This window comes from Syngnathoides biaculeatus, chromosome 13 (assembly GCF_019802595.1).
Source record: "Syngnathoides biaculeatus isolate LvHL_M chromosome 13, ASM1980259v1, whole genome shotgun sequence".
Classification (NCBI taxonomy): Eukaryota; Metazoa; Chordata; class Actinopteri; order Syngnathiformes; family Syngnathidae; genus Syngnathoides; species Syngnathoides biaculeatus.
The window spans coordinates 7,008,306-7,028,356 of NC_084652.1; the positions used below are offsets into that span (position 1 = coordinate 7,008,306).

The 20,051-nt window shown below is 42.0% G+C and overlaps 1 protein-coding gene across 2 annotated transcripts in view; it reads left to right on the top strand.

The window, feature by feature from the left end:
* The window catches only part of LOC133510401 (guanine nucleotide exchange factor VAV3-like), a 55,627-nt gene that overhangs the window by 14,283 nt on the left and 21,293 nt on the right, over nucleotides 1-20,051 (top strand). For both annotated transcript variants that reach the window (XR_009797600.1, XM_061838260.1), the window contains exons 6-21: nucleotides 1,247-1,355; nucleotides 1,456-1,551; nucleotides 3,645-3,713; nucleotides 3,805-3,908; nucleotides 4,476-4,575; nucleotides 4,740-4,835; nucleotides 7,143-7,211; nucleotides 7,444-7,530; nucleotides 8,875-8,960; nucleotides 9,033-9,165; nucleotides 12,493-12,602; nucleotides 14,415-14,516; nucleotides 14,613-14,704; nucleotides 15,784-15,806; nucleotides 16,899-16,956; nucleotides 17,630-17,760. Coding sequence is in view for 1 of the 2 variants with exons in the window: in XM_061838260.1 (XP_061694244.1) it covers nucleotides 1,247-1,355; nucleotides 1,456-1,551; nucleotides 3,645-3,713; nucleotides 3,805-3,908; nucleotides 4,476-4,575; nucleotides 4,740-4,835; nucleotides 7,143-7,211; nucleotides 7,444-7,530; nucleotides 8,875-8,960; nucleotides 9,033-9,165; nucleotides 12,493-12,602; nucleotides 14,415-14,516; nucleotides 14,613-14,704; nucleotides 15,784-15,806; nucleotides 16,899-16,956; nucleotides 17,630-17,760 (1,465 nt within the window). In the remaining variant the exon portion in view is untranslated. The remainder of the gene's footprint in view (nucleotides 1-1,246; nucleotides 1,356-1,455; nucleotides 1,552-3,644; nucleotides 3,714-3,804; nucleotides 3,909-4,475; nucleotides 4,576-4,739; nucleotides 4,836-7,142; nucleotides 7,212-7,443; nucleotides 7,531-8,874; nucleotides 8,961-9,032; nucleotides 9,166-12,492; nucleotides 12,603-14,414; nucleotides 14,517-14,612; nucleotides 14,705-15,783; nucleotides 15,807-16,898; nucleotides 16,957-17,629; nucleotides 17,761-20,051) is intronic.

Genomic DNA, 20,051 nt, shown 5'->3' on the forward strand with positions numbered 1-20,051 from the left:
CACAAAAATGACCCTGAAATGGGCCCCTTGAACCAAAATGGCAGCCGTCCTGTGGCTTTCCAGGCATGGCTTCTTGGGCTGAATTTTCAAAAACACGCTAGCATCTACTACCAAATATAAATCTTAAAGGTCCACTGTCATGAAATGCACGATTTTTAGTACGCTATTAATGGGGGAAAAAAACAGCAGCCGGTATGGACCCATCCGTTTTTTCACCACAAAACATGATTTTGACGTATATGGCTTTGTGTAACTCCCGCCATGAAAATCCTCTCGAGGGATTCGTTTTCGACAAGAAGCGGGGAGTGAGGTACGGGGCAGTAGCGCGCTCAGGCGGGCTCGTATGTTTCTATGAGTTTTACCTGTTGGAAGGTGGCTGGTTGTTCTTTCGTATTAGTCAAAATGCCGGCTCATTGTATTGCTGGACATTGCTCGAACACTCGGGAGCATGGAGCATTCGTCGTGAAAAATGGATTGCACGGGTGCAAAGGACAAGAGATTCAGGGGTTCCAAATGTCACATAGATGTGTATAGAGCTACTAAAAAAAAAAAAAAAAAACAATAGTTGTGGGGGGGGGGGGTGTGGCGTAATCCGTAAATCAGGGGTGCTAAATGTGTCGATGTGCCACCCGGCCGAAGCCGTGATCGTCGGACGCGGCACTGCCGGGGTGGCTCGTTTGCGGCGCCGGGCCGGGGTGGCTCATCTCCGCCGCGGAGGTGGGTCGGACAGGGAGGCGGTTTGGCTGCGCTGTCGTCGTCGTCGTTCGCGGGCGGCGTCATTGTCACTCGCGGCCAGGGGCACTGTTGTTCATCGCCGCCGCCACGCTGGATCGGGTGGGGAGGTGGTTTGGCTGCATGAGGTTTTGCCATGATCCGCATATCATGTAAACGATAGGGTAACATTGCCCCGGCCACTTCACTCGGTTGTGAGATGTTCTTTTCTTCGAAAATAGCTTTCGTGTCAGAAGGGGTGTGGGGAAAAATTCGAATATCTCTGTTGTTCATCTCCCATAGCATAGCTTCTCAATTGCAAACGTCCCAGTGTGACGTCACGGACAGAAAATGCAGCCAATATGGCTACCACTTGAGTGTCAAATGAGCTCATATTTATGTTTTTTTTGTAGACATTGAAGTGACGAATGTTATATGTATTTTTCATTACGATATCTATTTTAGAATGTTTATCGGCATGACATTTAACCTTTAAGGATTTTTTGTAATTGTTGTTGTTTTTTGTGGGTCATAGTGAGAACGCTTCGGAGAATGAGGAGGCTTTGTACGCGGCGGTGTACAGCATGGAAGAAGACTACGCAGGCGGAGATATTTACGAAGACCTCATGAGGACCGAGCAGCAGGTACGCGCCCGCAATTAGCAGCGTTTCCCTGTTAGCAGCTTGCCGAAAGTACTTTTTTACCGCTTCGTTAAGATTCACAGCGAAGCGCGTTTCTTTCCAGAAGCAGGCTGAGATGTCGGATGTTCGCAGCTGCTGCCTCTCCGAGATCAAGCAGACGGAGGAGAAGTACACGGAGACGCTGGAATCCATCGAGAAGGTGCACGCGCCGCCCTCTCATCTCGCAGGAACAGAATTCACGGCAGCGCTATGTTGACATCAATTATTGATCGGTGGACACAATCCAGACGATATTTTTGCTTGATTTGCCACGTGTGGAAAAAGTGAAGTATTCCAAATAGTAACAGTTATGTTGCGCATCTGAATTTGGACTCGTTTGCATGAGACCGACCCAATGGAGCGTTTCTCCCCCTCCCCCATGACTTGGAAGTTAGGCCGGGCGGAAATTTGCCATTTTCAAGCCAAAACCGGACAATATTCACGGGGTTAATAAAGTCTCCGTCCAGCTGAGTCACGCTAGCTACCGATCTACTAAGCGGCTGAACGACAAAACTGCAAGGTCACTACTTGTGGAAATATAAGTACCGAGTGTGAAATTAAGAAAAATACATGATGCCTCGGTTTTCGACCACAATCCATTCCAAAAAACGGTTCCAGAAGTGATTTGTTCGAAAACTGAATTGATGTTTCCCATTAAAATGAATGGAAAAAGAAATTATGCGTTCCAAGCTTTAAAAAATGTGGCTTTTTAAAAGCATTATTTTTTTTACCTTTTCCTGATAATAAACTGCATAGTAGAAATACATGTATAGTTTAAACACTTTATATAATAAAATAATTTAAGAAATCTATTTATTTTTTGCTTAAAATGTATGCTTTAGTAGTAGAGTACGCTAGGCCGGGAGCGCATTGCCGTATCTGTAGCGACTCGGCCCACAGCCTTGTAAACTTTTTTTTTTATTCTCAAAAGTGCAGAATAACTTTAAACAAGCAACTTGCCTTCTTTGGAGCCATGATCGGGGGTTAATATGGTCGTCCTCCATAAGAAGAAAAACAACAGTCACTACCGGGACACGTCTGTGTGCAGAGGCTGCGTTATACAGAATAACAAAAGTGCGCTGCTTGCGCCGCGCGTGTTATGTCATTTCCGTTGTTTTTTATCGGGGGGCGTTTGAATTGACAATAACAAAACGCGTCGTGGGCGGGTCAATTGCTTGCGCTGAGCGCATTATGTTATTTCCGGGTTTTGCCGAGTACTGATTTTCGTTCGATAACAGAAGGAAAAAAAATCTCGAAATCTGCGTTCGAAAACCAATTTGTTCGAAAACGGGGACGTTCGAGAACCGAGGCTTTGCTGTACTGGATGCTTTGCGATGATCTGTTGTAGCAAGCCTGCAGTTGCGTTACGTGGATTGTTGCAAAATGCTTGATAGAATATGACCGTCTGCCCATCTGATCCGGCACTCCCACAACCCTTGTGAGGATAAGCGGCTAAGAAAATGGATGGATGGATGGAGGATGGACTCAAATATAAGATAGGATAGATATATTGCAAGTGATTGTGCCATCGGTGTCATTTTTGGGGGGCAAATATTTCCACACATTTGAGGAAATGGGCGGCACGGTGGTTCTACTGGTAAAGCGTTGGCCTCACAGTTCTGAGGTCCCGGGTTCAATCCCGGACCCGCCTGTGTGGAGTATGCATGTTGTCCTTGTGCCTGTGTGAGTTTTCTCCGGGCACTCCGGTTTCCTCCCACACCCCAAAAAACATGTAATATTAATTGGACACTCTAAATTGCCCCAAGGTGTGATTGTGTGTGTGGCTGTTTGTCTCGTTGTGCCCTGCGATTGGCTGGCAACCGCGTAACCCCGCCTCCTGCCCTTGACAGCTGGGATAGGCTCCGGCACTCCCTGCGACCATTGTGAGGATAAGCGGCGAAGAAAATGGATGGATGGATTTGAGGAACTGCTGCTCGCTCGTTGTGCCTCCCACGTGGAAGTCAACTGGGTTAAGCTCCACTTCACTCAAGACCCAAATGAACGCAAATGCTATAAAAAAAAAATTAATAGATGCATGATAACTTTTGAAAACATTTCTTTATCCATTATTCTATGACCCTGCCTTTCTTGTTTATCTGTGGCACTTTTTATGTAAATTTCCCAGCACCGCAGGCCCAATTTACAATTCCGCCGGCCTCCGTTTGAGCGCTGTTATGAATTAGCACGCATTAACATTCATATTGTCGCCGGCAGGTTGCATAATGACAATGGCGTGTGTGTCTCCTCTCGCAGTACTTCCTCAACCCGCTCAAGAAGTTTTTCTCCACGGCCGAAATCGACCAAGTGTTTGTCAACATCCCGGTGAGTTTCCGTCTTACTGCGTACATTGTGATCATTATCATCTTGATTATGCTTGATTTTAAAAATGATATTCCCTTCACACTCACTGCAGGACTTGGTGAAGGTTCACAAGAGCCTAATGGCAGAACTTCAGGACTCCATCGTCAATAAGAACGCTTTGAATCTCTACCAGATCTTCATCAATTACAAGGAGAGGTATTCAAATTACATATTTTCCTACAGTTTAAAACTGTTGCCAGGTGTCTTAATTTTAACTCCTTCGCTGCCGTTGACGGACGTAGAATCCAAATATCAATGTTAACCGGGAGGGCTGGTAGTCTTTTTTTTTTTTTTTTTTTCCCCCCCCCTCAAAATGCCCAATAAAACAATTCAGAAATATGAAAAAAATGATGCAGTCTGTTACTTGTCTCGGTAAAGTTAGCCTGTTTAGACGGGGTGGTTCTGTCACATGCAAGTCATCAGTTGCTAGCCCTGCTACATATACTGCTAGGCCAATGGGGAGTCTGACCTCTGTTACCGTGACAACTGGGGCTAAAGGGCTAAAGCGGTGAAGAAGATAAAACTGTTTTAGCTCATGAAAGCAGCAGTTCATATCCTACGCTGTGTGTATGTGGCACAGGGACATATCACAAAACACAAATACTCAACCCCCCCCCCCCCCAACACCACCACCACCGCCCGCACGGCCAACCGCGTCAGCAACTTTCCCCGGAAATCAAGTAACTTCACACTTCATAAGTGTTAGTGTCTGTGGTCTGGCAGACTTCTCATCTACGGCGTGTACTGCAGCCGCGTGGAGATCGCCATCGCCGTGCTGGACCTCATCTGCAAGGACAAAGAAGAGGTCCGGCTCAAGCTGGAGGTCAGAGTTTCACAAGCTGTCCGAAATACCCCAAAAATGCAGTAAATAACTCAAATCAAGTCAAACCACGTGTAATTGTATCGCACTAGAAAGTTCCAGAAGCTCCGTTTGCCGTACTTTTAGGTATCATGCCGCATATTTTTATTGTCACTGGTGTATTCCAGGAGTGTTCCAAGAGGGCCAACAACGGCAAGTTTACCCTGCGGGACCTGCTGGTGGTCCCCATGCAGAGGGTCCTCAAGTACCACCTTCTGCTCCAGGTATTTAGTTACATTATTACAACACATCATTTTTTTCATCTACAGATTTATTCCTATATTCTTTCTGGGGACTGTTGGAGATGGTAAAAAGCATAAAAAATCTGTTAAATAATACACAAAGTCAATAAAATTGTTCAATAATATTGCATGAAACACCAATTTAAAAAAAGTAAACATTTTTCACTCTGTTTCTCTGTTTTTAAAAAGGAAATGATTATATTTAAAACCCAATGGACCATTATTATCAAATAAATGATCGTTCTAACAAATTGTGAAACAATGTCTTTGTAATGTATTACTGCAATAGTAAAATATATTTGTTATTGTACCCTTTCATGAATGGCTCTACTGGTAGATGGCTGCATCTACTCCTCTTCCTCCTCCTCCTATTATTGTTATTATTTTTGATGTATATGTATTTCATTTTTTAATGTGAGAAATGGCATATAACATACATAAACTGTATATAATACATTTATATGAGCATAATTATATAAAATCTTAATGCTTGTTAATAATAATGTATGTAGTAATGTATAAAATAATGTGTTTGTGTGTGTATATATACATATAGTGTATGTCATATTTATATACAATATAAAATTAAAGTAAGGAGTGTATGTCGATTTTACCAGTCTACCTTTAACCACTAGGGGGAGCCTTTCTCTGCATTTTGGCTCGCGGTCTCAGTAGGACGGTGGACATGCAAATGTACCTTTGAGTATTTAATATGTCCTTAAATAAGCTAAATGTCATAATTTAACGCTATCCTGTGTTCATCCATCTGCCACTTTGCGTACCCGCGGTGTTGCGTAAGAGGCCAGTATCGTACATGGAGGAGCTTTCAAAGTGCCCGACATCCCCACCCAAAAAAAAAAAAAAAAAAAAAAAGTCAATTCTCCCCCGTTGGGCTCGTTCATATGCTTTGCCCTTCACGAAGTCGTCCTCAGGTGTCGTCAACAGATGGCCGCCCGGCATCGACACGCGGGCGCGCGCGCCTGCATTCAAATGCGTCGCCGTTTTATTGCAAATTCCCACCGCGTCTGAAGGATTACCTCCACAAGTGGGGGTTTGCCTCGTGTTTGGCTTTTTGGGAAGAAAAGTTTTCATTTGAGTACCAAGCAGAGAGAGAAAAAAATAAATGTCGATTTTTGTGTGTGTGTGTGTTGGTGGGTAAAAAAGATGTAATTTTATGAGAATTGTTTGTTTATTCCTTGGAGAATATAGCTATTAAATGGGAAAAAAATCCATTCAAGTACATGAATTTTTTTTTTTTAAATTATAGGATATTTTCTGGGGAAAAAAGTTATTTCAGGGGGGCACAGTGGAACAGCTAGTAAAGCGTTGGCCTCACAGTTCTGAGGACCCAGGTTCAATCCCGTACCCGCCTATGTGGTGTTTGCATGTTCTCCCCGTGCCTGCGTGGGTTTTCTCCAGACACTCCGGTTTCCTCCCACATCCCAAAAACATGCAACATCAATTTGACGCTCTAAATTGCCCCTAGGCGTGATTGTGAATGTGATTGGTTGTTTGTCTCGATGTGCCCTGCGATTGGCTGCGAGTTCAGGGTGTACCCCGCCTCCTACCCATTGACAGCTGGGACAGGCTCCAGCACTCCCCGTGACCTTTGTGAGGATAAGTGGCTAAGAAAATTGATGGATGCCTTTGCATCGTTCCATGGATAGATGGATGGAAAAAGTTATTTTATTAGAATTTTATTTTTTGAGAAAAAAAGTCAGGATTTCAACAGAAAAAAGTCTTAATTTTCAGAAATTTAAGTCAATATTCTTTTTTTCCTGAATGTTGCAGTTTTAGGGTAACAAATTTGCCTTTGTTATAGAGAATAAATTAAGACTTTTATTTCAAATATTACAAAAAAATATATTTTAAAGCAAAAAGTTGTCATTTCAGAATTTAAAGTCAAGAAAAGAAGCCCTTTTTTTATTATCCATCCATCCATTTTCATCACCGCTTATCCTCACGAGGGTCACGGGGAGTGCTGGAGCCTATTCCAGCTGTCAACGGGCAGGAGGTGGGGTACAACCTGAACTGGTTGCCAGCCAATCGCAGGGCACATAGACACAAACAACCAATCACATTCACAATCACACCTAGGGGGGGATTTAGAGTGTCCACCGTGCTGCCCCCCCCTTTTTTTTTTTTTATTATGATTTTGAAAAAAAAATATTGGACAAGACCCAAGGCCAACAACAAAGAAAAGCTTGGAAGGGGAAAATGAGCTCATGTTTTTGGGCGTGTGCTTAAAAAGGGTTCCACGACAGATGAATTGTTTCCTTGCTCCCTCAGGAGCTGCTGAAGCACACTCACGACACCGCCGACAAAAGCAACCTGAAGGTGGCGCTGGATGCCATGAAAGTAAGTGGAAGACGGACCGCTAACCTCCACATTCCCATGTTGGCCACCTGGTGGCATCTTGGTGCCCAGCAGCGATGTTGAACTGAGGGGAAGATCTTCATTGAGTCAGGCCGTAGCCTTGTCTCACGGGAAAATGTGCTTTGCCGCCATCTTGTGGCATCTACAAGCAGTGCGGTTAACTCGGAATACACGTCGTGTCTAATGAGGTGTCCTGTGTGTGTACGCTTTCCAGGACCTGGCTCAGTTTGTCAACGAGGTGAAGAGAGACAACGAGACCCTACGCGAGATGGACCAGTACCAGCGCTCCATCGAGAACCTGGTCCAACACCACACGAAACATTTCCATAACATCATATCGTGGAAAATATTGCTGTTGACCGTGCTCGAAAAATATTTTCATCGAGAAAGTAACCACTGGCTGATGAGAAAAATACTCTGATTGTTGCAGGCAGCATCTAATTAGACAAAAGGCATATCGACCAATTAAATATGAATTATAGGGTGTTTCTTTTAATTATGACGTATTTTAATTATGCAGAAGAATTTCAGGGTCACGCTGAAAATAAAACAAAACACTGAGCGTATGGTGAGGTAGATGGAATATATTTTTAATTTTCACCGGAATTAAAATGGATTTTGTTTTAAATAAAACAATAATCCTATGAGAACAAAGACATCATTTTACGAGGAACAAAAGTGCTGTTTTTTTTTTTTAATTTGGAATGCCTGGTATTTGCTTTCTGACAAATCATCAATTTAAAAAAAACAATTTATATGAATAAATGCATAACAAAAAAGTCAAGCTATCAAGAGATTTTAGGCAAAGTCAGATGAAAATCAATTATATTTTATTTGAATTAATGTATTTTATGGAGGGAAAAAAATGGTCATCCCACACGAATGAACTTGTAATGTCTGGTGAAAAAGTAATAATACGTATTACCCAAAGCATCTTCAGCTTTTTTCATAGGAAAATGTTTTTATGTTAAGAAAAAAATCATATATCTAAAAAGTAAATATTTATTTTGGGGGGAAAAGAGTCAAAATTTTAATAGAGAAAAACACATTTTGAGTGGAGTAATTTTAATTGAATTAGGTTTTCTGAGAAAATAATTTGTAATATTACAAGAAAGAAAGAAAGTTGTTGTTACCACTCACTATGATTTTAAATCTTTTTAAAATAAACAAAAAAACATTTATTTTTAGAAAAACTTCAAAAAATGTTTTCCCATAATTTAATATTGAGTGATTTATCAGTTCTGTTTTTCCCATATGTAAATAAACAGATTAAATGAAATAAAAACAATAAATATTAAATAGTACATATTATTATTAATAATTAGTTATAATAATTAGTTAATAATACAAAAACATTTATTTTTAGGAAAACTTTTAAAATATTTTTTCCCATAATTTAATATTGATTTATTTATGAGTTTTGTTTTTCCTATAGGGAATATTTGTTGTTCTTGATTTCATTCCGTCATTTTATTATTTTCAAATTCACTGTAAATCATCATTTTCTTCTTTTTTGTATTGTATTCCAAATGTGCAACTTTATGAAATCACACCCGGTGCAACAGACGTATCAGTTCATGGGTAAAAATGTCCTTGATAGTTGTGTTTTCTAATATTAAAAATAATGTGTTTTTCCCTCTCAAAGAATCAGCCTCTAATCCGTTACGGTCGCCCGAGGGGAGATGGAGAAGTGCGCATCGTGTCCAACTTTGACCGCAGGAAACTGGACAGGTTCGGGAAGTGGACATTTTGTCTTTATTGGAAGACTCGGAGCAATATTAATTGTCACGGCCTCATTTTCAGACACCTGTTCCTGTTCGACGTGGCCGCCGTGGTGTGCAAGCGACGTGGCGACAATTACGAAATGAAGGACGTGCTCGACCTCAACGTCTTCAAGGTCACCGACAACCCCGTGTCGGACAAAGAGGGCAAGAAGGTATGCGATCTGGGAGCTGGTCAAAATGGCGTTTTGTACGATTGCCTCATCATATGTGGCACGTGATCAAAAAAGAATAGCACATTTGCGATGTCCTTATCAAGACCTTTAATTTGAGTTGCGACACGAGGGGGGTTGGTCACGTTTATATGTTTGATGAACTGCCTTCGCCAAGGCTCGGCTATCTCGTCAATTTTGTCGATTTGAAGAAACCCAGAATGTTGTGAAAACAAAATATCTTACAAAAATAACATTTTCATAGAACATAATTTATGATTCATTAACCTGTCAAGTTGGAGATGATCTATCTATCTATCTATCTATCTATCTATCTATCTATCTATCTATCTATCTATCTATCTATCTATCTATCTATCTATCTATCTATCTATCTATCTATCTATCTATCTATCTATCTATCTACCTGATAATAAACTGCAAAGTAGAAATACATATATAGTTTAAATACTTTATCAAATTCAATCATTTAAGAAATATATTAATTTTTTGCTTAAAATGTATGCTAGGCTGGGAGTGCTTTGCCGACTCTGTAGCAACATCACTTGCTTTGTTTCAGAATGGTCTATCTATCTATCTAATCTATCTATCTATCATCTATCTATCTATCTATCTATCTATTATCTATCTATCTATCTATCTATTCTATCTATCTATCTATCTATCTATCTATCTATCTATCTATCTATCCTATCTATCTATCTATCTATCTATCTATCTATCTATCTATCTATCTATCTATCTATCTATCTATCTGTCTGTCTGTCTGTCTGTCTGTCTGTCTGTCTGTCTGTCTGTCTGTCTGTCTGTCTGTCTGTCTGTCTGTCTGTCTGTCTGTCTGTCTGTCTGTCTGTCTGCCCTTTTATTTATTTATCTATCTATCTATCTATCTATCTATCTATCTATCTATCTATCTATCTATCTATCTATCTATCTATCTATCTATCTATCTATCTATCTATCTATCTATCTATCTATCTATCTATCTATCTATCTATCTATTTGTTTTTGTTCATGATATTCACATTTCTTTGGGAAAAACATTGTAATATTCAGAGAAAAAGATGTGCTTTTTATAATTTAGAAAGAAATTTGCAATTTTACAAGATGAATGTAATTTCACGAGAATCATTTTCATGATTGAGACATTCAAAACCTGAAAATACGTGAATTTCTGAAAAAGTTGTGAATTTAGGATATTGAATTAACGACAAAAACTGTATGTCAGACAAAAAAAAAAGTAGTTTTAAGACAAGAAGCCTGATTTAAAAAAAAAAAAAAAAAAAAAAAAAGCTAATTAAAAAGCGCATAATATTCCTCCCGGCATAAAGTCTCAATTGTCCAAGAATTTTCTTTTCTTGCTCTCGGTTTCTCTTTTCGAAAAACCAGGAGGTTCAGTGTTTTAGCTGACCTCTCGTTCCCAGTTGTAGCGCACCTTTAAACGCCCGACGCAGTAACACAGAAAAGAAAAAAACGAGCAGTCCTGCCTTACTTGCCTTCCGCGAACTCTGCACGCCGCTTTGGCCGCCGCGCTAAACGCGGGTGATGAATGCGCGCGGCGGTCCGAGGCCGCTCTCGGCGATCTGTCATTCGCCGCTAAATGAAACTCCGGCACTCCAACGCGGAGCGGCGTCGGCGGCGCTGATTTAACGCTCGGCGGAGCTTTAAAAACACTTGTGGAGTTGACTGGGGGGCCGCAAACAATGGCGGGGCGGCGGCGAAAAGTTGATTTGATAAAATGTGACGCAACAAGCTGCGGCACATCAGGGCTCGAGAGGAGCCTCGTGCGTCGGGAACGCCTTGGAAATTGATCCCGGGTGCGTCTGTTGAGGGGACGTCTCGGACCACCTCGGAGAACCTTCAGAAGTGCGCAATAGTCACATTGCAGGATCCAGTCACTGAACTTTAATATTAAGAATTGAACAGAAATCAAGGGTAATTGTAATTTTTTTTCAGCTATTGTAGATGTTTGGTAACATAAAAACACTTACTGTACCTCAACGTGATCATTTATGATATGACAGTTTGAAATTTTGGTACAAATTTGAACAAGAATCACGGAAGATATTAATTGGACATTCTAAATTGCCCCTAGGTGTGATTGCGAGTGCGGCTGTTTGTCTTCATGTGCCCTGCGATTGGCCGGCAACCAGTTCAGGGTGGATCCCGCCTCCTGCCCGTTGACAGTTGGGACAGGCTCCGGCACTCCCCACGACCCTCGTGAGGATAAGCAGCAAAAGAAAGTGGATGGATGGGATGGATGACAGAGGTTGACATGCATGATTTGCCTCCGCGGGCCACATAAAATCGTGTGGCGGGCTGGATCTGGCACCCGGGCCTTGAGTTTGAGACCCGTGCTTTACGGCGTTATTAACGGGACAAATTTCACGTGTTTTGCATAAACTAATGCGGTCCCGCATAGAAATACGAGTGCATATGTTAAAATGTGAGTAGGATAACATCCATCCATGTTCTTTGCCGCTTATCCTCACAAGTGTCCCGGGGAGTGCAGGAGCCTATCCCAGCTGTCAATGGGCAGGAAGCAGGGTACGCCCTTAACTGGTTTCAAGCCAATCCCAGGGCACATCGAGACAAACAGTCGCACTCACAATCACATCTTGGGGAAATTTAGAGTGTCCAATTAATTTCGCAGTTTTTTGGGATGTGGGAGGAAACCAGAGTGCCTGGAGAAAAATCCACGCAGGCACGTGGAATCAAACCTAGGACCTCAGAACTGTGAGGCCAACACTTTACCACCTGCTCCACCGTGCCGCCTCATTTATGATATGACAATTTGAAATTTCAGCACAGATTTGAACAAGAATCACGGAAGTCAACATTCACGATTTGCCTTTGCAGGGCACATAAAATGACATGGTGGGCCGGATCCGGCCCCCGGGCCTAGAGTTTGACACCGTGCCTTACGGCGTTATTCACGGGACAAACTTCACGTTTTTTGCATCAACTAATGCGCTCAAATATCGAAATACTAGTGCATGTGTTAAAATGTGAGTAAAATAATTATTACTTTGCTGAAAAACAAATGAATAGTGTTAGCAATGTGCTAATGACTGCAGTATAACTTGGGCATGAAAAGAAATTATTTGAACTTCACGTCTGGGTGAACTACAAATACAGTAAATAATGTATATAATATGTAAAGAAAATTATATATATGTATATATATATATATATATATATATATATATATATATATATATATATACACGCACACACACATAGATACATATACACACATACATATATAAACAAAAACATTTTTGCTTTCTTCTTGTTGCGGTCACTCAGTGGTGTTACGGCTTCTACGTGACGCACCAGCACGGCCACGTCGGCTTTGAGCTCTTCTTCAAGACCAAAGAGCTGAAGAAGAAATGGCTGGATCAGTTTGAAATGGCTGTGTAGGTATTACAATATTTCTTAAATTACATTTCCGTGTGTGTGTGTGTGTGTGGTGTGTGTGTGTGTGTTTGACATTGTTTGCGTGCTGCAAGGCCGGCCGAGTGTGCGCGCTTGTGTGTGTGTTGACTCTTTCATGCGCACAGTGTTTGATCAGGTCTTAGCTGTAATCAAGCGCGGACACTGCTGACAACAGTGCGATAACGCACACGCACGTATGCGCACTACGTATATACACACGCGCGCACATCGGAAACTACAAACAAGTCACTTCCACTGTTTGTTTTATGTTTTTTTTTGGTTTTGTTTTGTTTTGTCCGTTTGGAAAAAGCATTTTTATCCACGCTCAAGCTGTGTGTGTGTGTATACAACAACTTTTATAATGAGCTACTCCGATGTGGCCCCTATGTGTTATGTATTCAGAAACAAATTCCATTGATTTTTATATCCATCCATCCATTTTCTTTGCTGCGTATCCTCACGAGGGTCGCAGGGAATGCTGGCGCCTATCCCAGCTGTCAGGCGGGGTACACCCTGAACTGGTCGCCAGCCAATCGCAGGTCACATAGAGACAAACAGCCGCATTCACAATCACACCTAGGGGCAATTTAGAGTGTCCAATTAATTGTTCATGTTTTTTTGGATGTGGGAGGAAACAAAAGTGCCCGGAGAAAACCCACGCAGGCACGGCGAGAACATGAAAACTCCACACAAGCGGGTCCGGGATTGAACCCGGGACCTCAGAACTGTGAGGCCAACACATTACCAGCTGATCCACCGCACCGCCCAGTCTGGGGATGTTCATGTCAAAAAAATAATGGTCACTACTTCGGGAATTTTAGCTATTGCGTGGTGATCAACGCTTTCCAGCTGCTCCACCGTGCTGCCGATTTTTACATCATTGATTAATTTTGATTTTTAAATGTAATTTATTTGTGATATTTGTCTCAATGCTAGCTAAACAAATCCATCTGAGCATTACTTAAACGAGTGATTGGTGGTACTGTAGGTGTGCTAAGGGTACCGCTAATGGTGCATTAAAGAGTTACTGCCATGTACTTCACTTCTATTTACCTTTTAAGTTCAATACATTTGAGTTTAATTTTTAAAAACTGATTAAAAACATTTAAGTCCAATATTTATTCAATTTCAATTTATTTTAAAAAATTCATATATATATATCTCCTGCATAATGTTGGAATAGCTTACAATTATATTAAGTGTAATTTTTGGGAATGTCACATCCCATTGTGCGGAGGCAGACCCAAATGCAGGACTCCCAGGCAAAGGCATAATGTTCAGCGGGTTTTATCCGTACCTAAAGAGATGCGCAATTACACAGTCCAAGAAAGCAGGATCCAAAAAACGAGAGAGTAACCCGGGATGCGGTGAAGCATACTCACCAACGCAAAGCAACGAACTGGCAAAAGCCTGTGACAAAACTCCAACTTATATACTTGGTCTAATTACGGTGCCTCAAGTGAAACAGCTGTGACCAGTGACAGGTGTCAGATATGACACCGCCCAAATCAGCGCCCTGGCCATGCCCCTCCTGGTAGTGCCCAAGCCTTGCTCACGACAAAGAATATATTTTTGTTTATGAAGAACACTCGGGCTTACTACACCACTGTATTTCAGTTGTAGTTTTGATGGTAGATCTTTTTTAAGTGGTACTTGGTGTAAAAAAAAAAAAAAAAAAATACAAAAAACTGGAGAATCATACAATTTGACTAAATGTCTCTAAAGAGTTACTCAAATGCAAATGATGTTTTATTTTATTTTATTTAATTTTTTTGCTCCGTTCGTTAAATCAGATCCAACATCCGACCGGACTTGGCGAAGCACAACGGTCACCAGTTCAAGATGCACACCTTTGAAAGGATCTCCTCGTGCAGCTTCTGTCACCTGCTGCTCAGGTAACGCTCACGTTTTGCAGTAGTCTGCTCATACGCGATGTGATATGACTATTATTACATACATAATCCCGAAATATGTTGTACGTCGCTTTCCAGGGGCATCTTCAACCAGGGCTACTTGTGTTTCAAATGTGCGCTGGCTGTCCACAAGGAGTGCTTGGGTCAACTGGGACTCTGCAGGAAGACAGGTGAGGATATATAAATGCTGTATGTCAGAGTGCCCGGAAAAAAGCCCACACAGGCACGGGGAGAACATGCAAACTCCACACAGGCGGGTCCGGGATCGAACCCGGGACCTCAGAACTGTGAGGCCAACGCTTTACCAGCTGAGCCCACCGTGCCGCCTCATTTATGATATGACAATTTGAAATTTGGGCACAGATTTGAACAAGAATCACGGAAGTTGACATACATGATTTGCATTCGCGGGCCACATAAAATCAGGCAGCGGGCCGGATCTGGCCCCCGGGCCTTGAGTTGAGGCCAACGCTTTATCAGCTGCGCCACTGGAGGTTATCGGACCATTAAATCCACTGTTGGTCAACAACGAGAATTTTATTTTAGCCGATTCAAGCCACATTTTACTTTCTGTTTGTGCAGGTATCTTAGTTATTTTCGATTTGTCTCAAAAGGTCTCAACCTAGGGTCACGTGAGAAACAAGATGAGAAATAATCACAAAAAATCAACCAACGGCAAAATTCATTGAGTTATTAAGAAAAACAGCCCAAAGATAGCTGGGATAGGCTCCACCACCCCATGACCCTTGTGAGGATAACCAGCTCAGAAAACGGATGGATGGATGCTCGAGTTCTTTAAGTACCGGTATGTTTGTAGGGATACCTCAGGTGATTAGAAAGATGCTTATAAATATAATAAATGATTATTATCAGTCACTCATATTTGAAAAATGTACAGTCATGCCCGCAGATATAAAGTTGCGGGTGTGTGTTCTGTTTGTAATTATGAGTGTACGCCTTTAAGAGCAGAGGGTGGAGGTGTCAGGTCAACTAGGAAGTAGAAGTAGGCTGAGCAGCAGAGACCTTCCGTGTACTGCGCTTTGTGCACGACGAGTGCGCAATTGCGCAGCGGCACAGCTTAGAGGGAACATTGGTCAAGACTACACAAAATAAGCAACGTCTTTCAATATCGCCGTATTTAGACTCGTAATAAATATTACGTACGTGATTTTTCGTGCTCGACTGTGCAGATTTACGATGGCGCTGTATTATTATTCCATCCTCACACTGTCTTGTGTTCTCACTGCAGATTCATCCAAGCATCGCTCTAAGGTAAGATTATTTTTGTCATCCTGAATGGAACCTTTTAACATTACATTAGATCAGGGGTGCCCAGACTTTTTTTTACCCCAAGATCTACTTTTCAAGCAGCCAGCCTCTCGCGAGAGTGGGCGGGGGTGATTATGATGATGTTCCCAAACCGTTTTAAGGTTAATGTTATGTTGCCTCCTATATTTAAATGACAGAATTAGCTTTTTGTGCTCTGTATTGTCTGTGCTTTCATCCTGGATCAGGCTGTGCCAAGGTGGAATTTGAAAATGACACACCATCTCATCCTGAACTTTCTACTTTGTCTTCGGACCAGACTTTTTCCACTCGGGAAAAGAGAAAATCTCGTCCAGTTTAACCACTTTTTCTTCGATTATTCACATACTCCGACAGTCATTGCAGCATTTCTCCATTAATATCGAAAGTAAACACAAGCAGCATGTCTAGCTCGTCTTTGCTCTACGTCGCCCAGACTGTGTTGCTAACTAAAGCAGCGGTGGTGGATGCTGTCACTATAAAACACTTTGATGGGCTGCGTGAGTACTGTAACATTTGTAATTATGAGTGTACGTCTTTAAGAGCGGGGGGTGGATGGTAAACTAGGAAAAATAGCGTGGCGGAGCAGCTACATTGTTAGAGAAAGTTCCATGTGCAGCCTAAAAGAAACCAGTGGCTACTTATTTTCATTTTTTACAGTACGTATATGAATTGTGCTATCTGATGTGACGACCATTCATCCCTCACTCATTGAATCACATTGCAAAATGCCACAAACTGAATAGCTTTATGTTATACTTTCAAATTGCATTGGATTATTATTATTTATTTTGAGGGTAACGCAGAGTATCTGCAAAGAGACTGCATCAGCGGTGGCCAATGGCGCACGCGTGCAGTTTAGAGGGAACATTGGCTGACATCCCGCAATCGACGAAAACTGCCTCGCGATCGACTCTACGCATTGAGCACCCCTGCGTTAAATGATATTACGTCCAGTTGTATTTCTTCAGAGATGAAATCGAACCCCCCCTTGCCCCCAAGTGCTGTTTTCCTCTGAATGTCTCCCCCACCATGATGACGGTGACTCATATTGTTTAGGTCACGCTGATCCCGTCTTCCGTGGGTCCTCAAGAAGCCGCTACCCCTTCTGACCCAGGTCAGTTTGGCTATTTTGACTGTGACAACCGCACGGCCGAGGCAAGCTCACGCTTTTGCTGTGTTCTGTGTGAAAAGCTCCTTTTCAGAATATGAGTGTGTGTGTGTGATAGAGGGAGGGTCAGTTAATAGGGACCCTCAAAGGGGAGGGGGGGGGGGTCTGGAGGGGGGCGGCAGATCAAGCGGCCGTGTCGTCCACCCTGGCAGGTGCGCTCCGTCTCCGCCTCAGAGCCCGACGCCGGCGGCCATGTTTTGGCGGCGCTCAGAGAAAATATTGCTTCTGTGAGCGGTCGAGGAAGACGGTGCCAAAGTGCACGGCTCACTTTGGAGATGGATGACTTTATGCGGGGGGGTGACACCTCGGTTTCAGATTTGATTTAGAGACAATCGTCTGCTTCCGAGTGTGTGGCAGCACTTTGGAAAAGGCCAGCGAGGTCCGAGAAGACTTGCTTCGAGGAGTTTGCTGTGGTAGAAGCCGATGAAAAGCGCATTCGGTACAAACACCGTCATCTGTCCTTGTGCTTACAATACACCTCCATGCTTGCAAAATCATAATCTTGAAAAATGAATTTTATTCTCGTGGAAATGAAAATATTCTCACAACATCATGACATACTTTGTAATGAGATTTCACTGGTCTGGATTTGATCAGCAAGCGTGCTGTTGCCTTCAAGGTCTTCCTAGGATGCTGGTGATCCGAGACTACGACGGCGCCCCCTACCCGCCGCGCGGCCCCCCGCTGTGCGCTCGGGCGGGCGACGTGATCGAGCTGATGTTCGCCGAGCTGCACAGCTCCTGGTGGCAGGTGCGTGTCACCGCGCGTGCCAGTGGCCACACTTGCGCCTCTTGAGGGAGGGATGGCGTGTCACGGCCGGGGGGGTTTCTCGGGTCGGCCCGCACGACACCTCCTCTGCAAAGTCGTCGGTTTGAGTCCGCAGTGTCGTCGCTTTGAGTCTGCGCGGTGCTTACGTGTGGCGGGTGATGTCACCTTCAGGTGAAATAAAACGCTTGTATACGTAAAAAAGGAGGACACCCCAGAGCCAATGAAAATGCTCTGTTTCTTCTTAATAAGTCACCTTCTGGGGGCTTCAATTGTTATGATTACTTTAATTTCTTTGATGATTTTATCTAAATGAATCAAGCACAAAAGTGTCAATTGAAATCACTGGAGTTTTTCTGACTTTTGGGGCGTTTTAAGTCGTCATTTATTTGTGGAGGAATACAAAAATGTCAACTTCGCTTTGGCTTTTGATTGAATTGCTATTCAGGGGGCTTTAAATAGTAATACGTTTTGATATTAATCTCTTTGTTGCTTTTGTCAACATGTGTCAAAAAAAACTTCTGAACTCACTGGTGTCAAATCATTTTACGTGGACCGCGAAGGCTAATCAAATGCGTCAACTTCATGTTACTTGCTTAAATATACAAATTGCAAATTATCTTCACTTTTAATAATGTCCACAGATTGCCAGCTTTTTAAAAAAAATACCAATCCACGTTTTTTACTGGATTTTGATTTCAAAACTATCCATTTTTTGTTACATATGTAATAATAAGACCTGATTATACTTTTGTACTACAGTAAAGCCTTGGTTCTCAAACGTCCCGTTTTTGGACAAATCGGTTTTCAAACGAAAATGTTGAGATTTTTTTTTTTTGCTTTTGTTTTCAGACGAAAATCGCAGCGCAAGCAGCTGACCCACTCATGACGCATTTTGTTATGCACTCCCAGCCTAGCGTACTCTACTACTAAAGCATTAATTTTAAGCAAAAAAAAAATTATATTTCTGAAATGATTTTATGATATAGAGTATTTCAACTATACATGTATTTCTACTATGCAGTTTATTATCAGGAAAAGCTAAAAAAAAAAAGTGCTTTAAAAAGGCCAATTTTTCTAGGCTTGGAACGCATTATTTCTTTTTCCATTCATTGTAATGGGAAACATTGATTCGGTTTTTGAACAAATTCCTTCTCGAACCGTTTTCTGGAACGGATTGTGGTCGAGAACCGAGGCATCACTGTATATGGTTTCACAGTCATAGCCCTCCGAGCGAAACCATAACTATGTGATAAAAATGAATTTGAAACCCTTGCTTTAATCCCTATTACTACTATTATGGTTTTGTGTTCATTTGTTGGTCATTTTCATCCTTCATTCAGATCCGCCAAACCTTTCCCAATTCAACTTTGTGAGCGCTGTCACTGATTTATAATCTATGTCGGGAAATATGACCGGTCATTGTTTTTCTGCCTCGGTGGAGGTCTGCTCTCCGGTCTGTCACTTGTACCATGACGCAAAGCATTTAGTGTAAAACGTGACACACGGGTCATGTAACGCTCTCTTTGCTCAGTCAGATGAAATCATAGTTGGCGACGGATGATATCAACAAACGAGTTGATGATTTTATAGGCTTGGGCCAGATAATAATGCGACGGGGGGTGCAGCCTGCGGAGGAGCTCTTAAAGGCGGTGCACCGCCTTCTGCTCGGCGTGGCCGATGTTAGCGTTTGACCTTATCTGTTTTTTTTTTTTTTTTTTTTTAAATGCCACCCATTTATCTCAGCCGGTCGCGGCGGCATTAAAGACTCGTCTGTCGATGTTCGTCTGTGTTGCGTCGGACCTTCACCGGATGAGAAAATACACAGTTTTCTGATCGCCGTTTCAGCGTGTGCTTTGATAAGAATGAGGCCGAAGGTTAAACTTGTGAAGTCACACACTAAACACAATACTCCGGACGGTATATTTGCTTACAAATATGACTTTGTAAGACAAAAAGCAGGAAAATCCTTTTTTTCCCTCCCAAAAATTCACTTTTTTTCTCCATAATAATTCAACTTTTTTTTTGTTATATACTTTGACTTTATTTTGCTGTAACTCTCTCTCTCTTTCTCTCTCTCGTAATCTGATTACACCCTTCCAAAGCACATTTTCTAAAAAAAAAAAAAAATTTATCCTGTATTTTTCTTTATGTGCTTGCAATTCACCTACAAAAATATCTGACTTTATTCTTAGAAAATAATTTTCATTTTTCATCCTTTATCCTGAAATACACATACATAACATGTACGTACATGTACTGTACATGTCAAATAG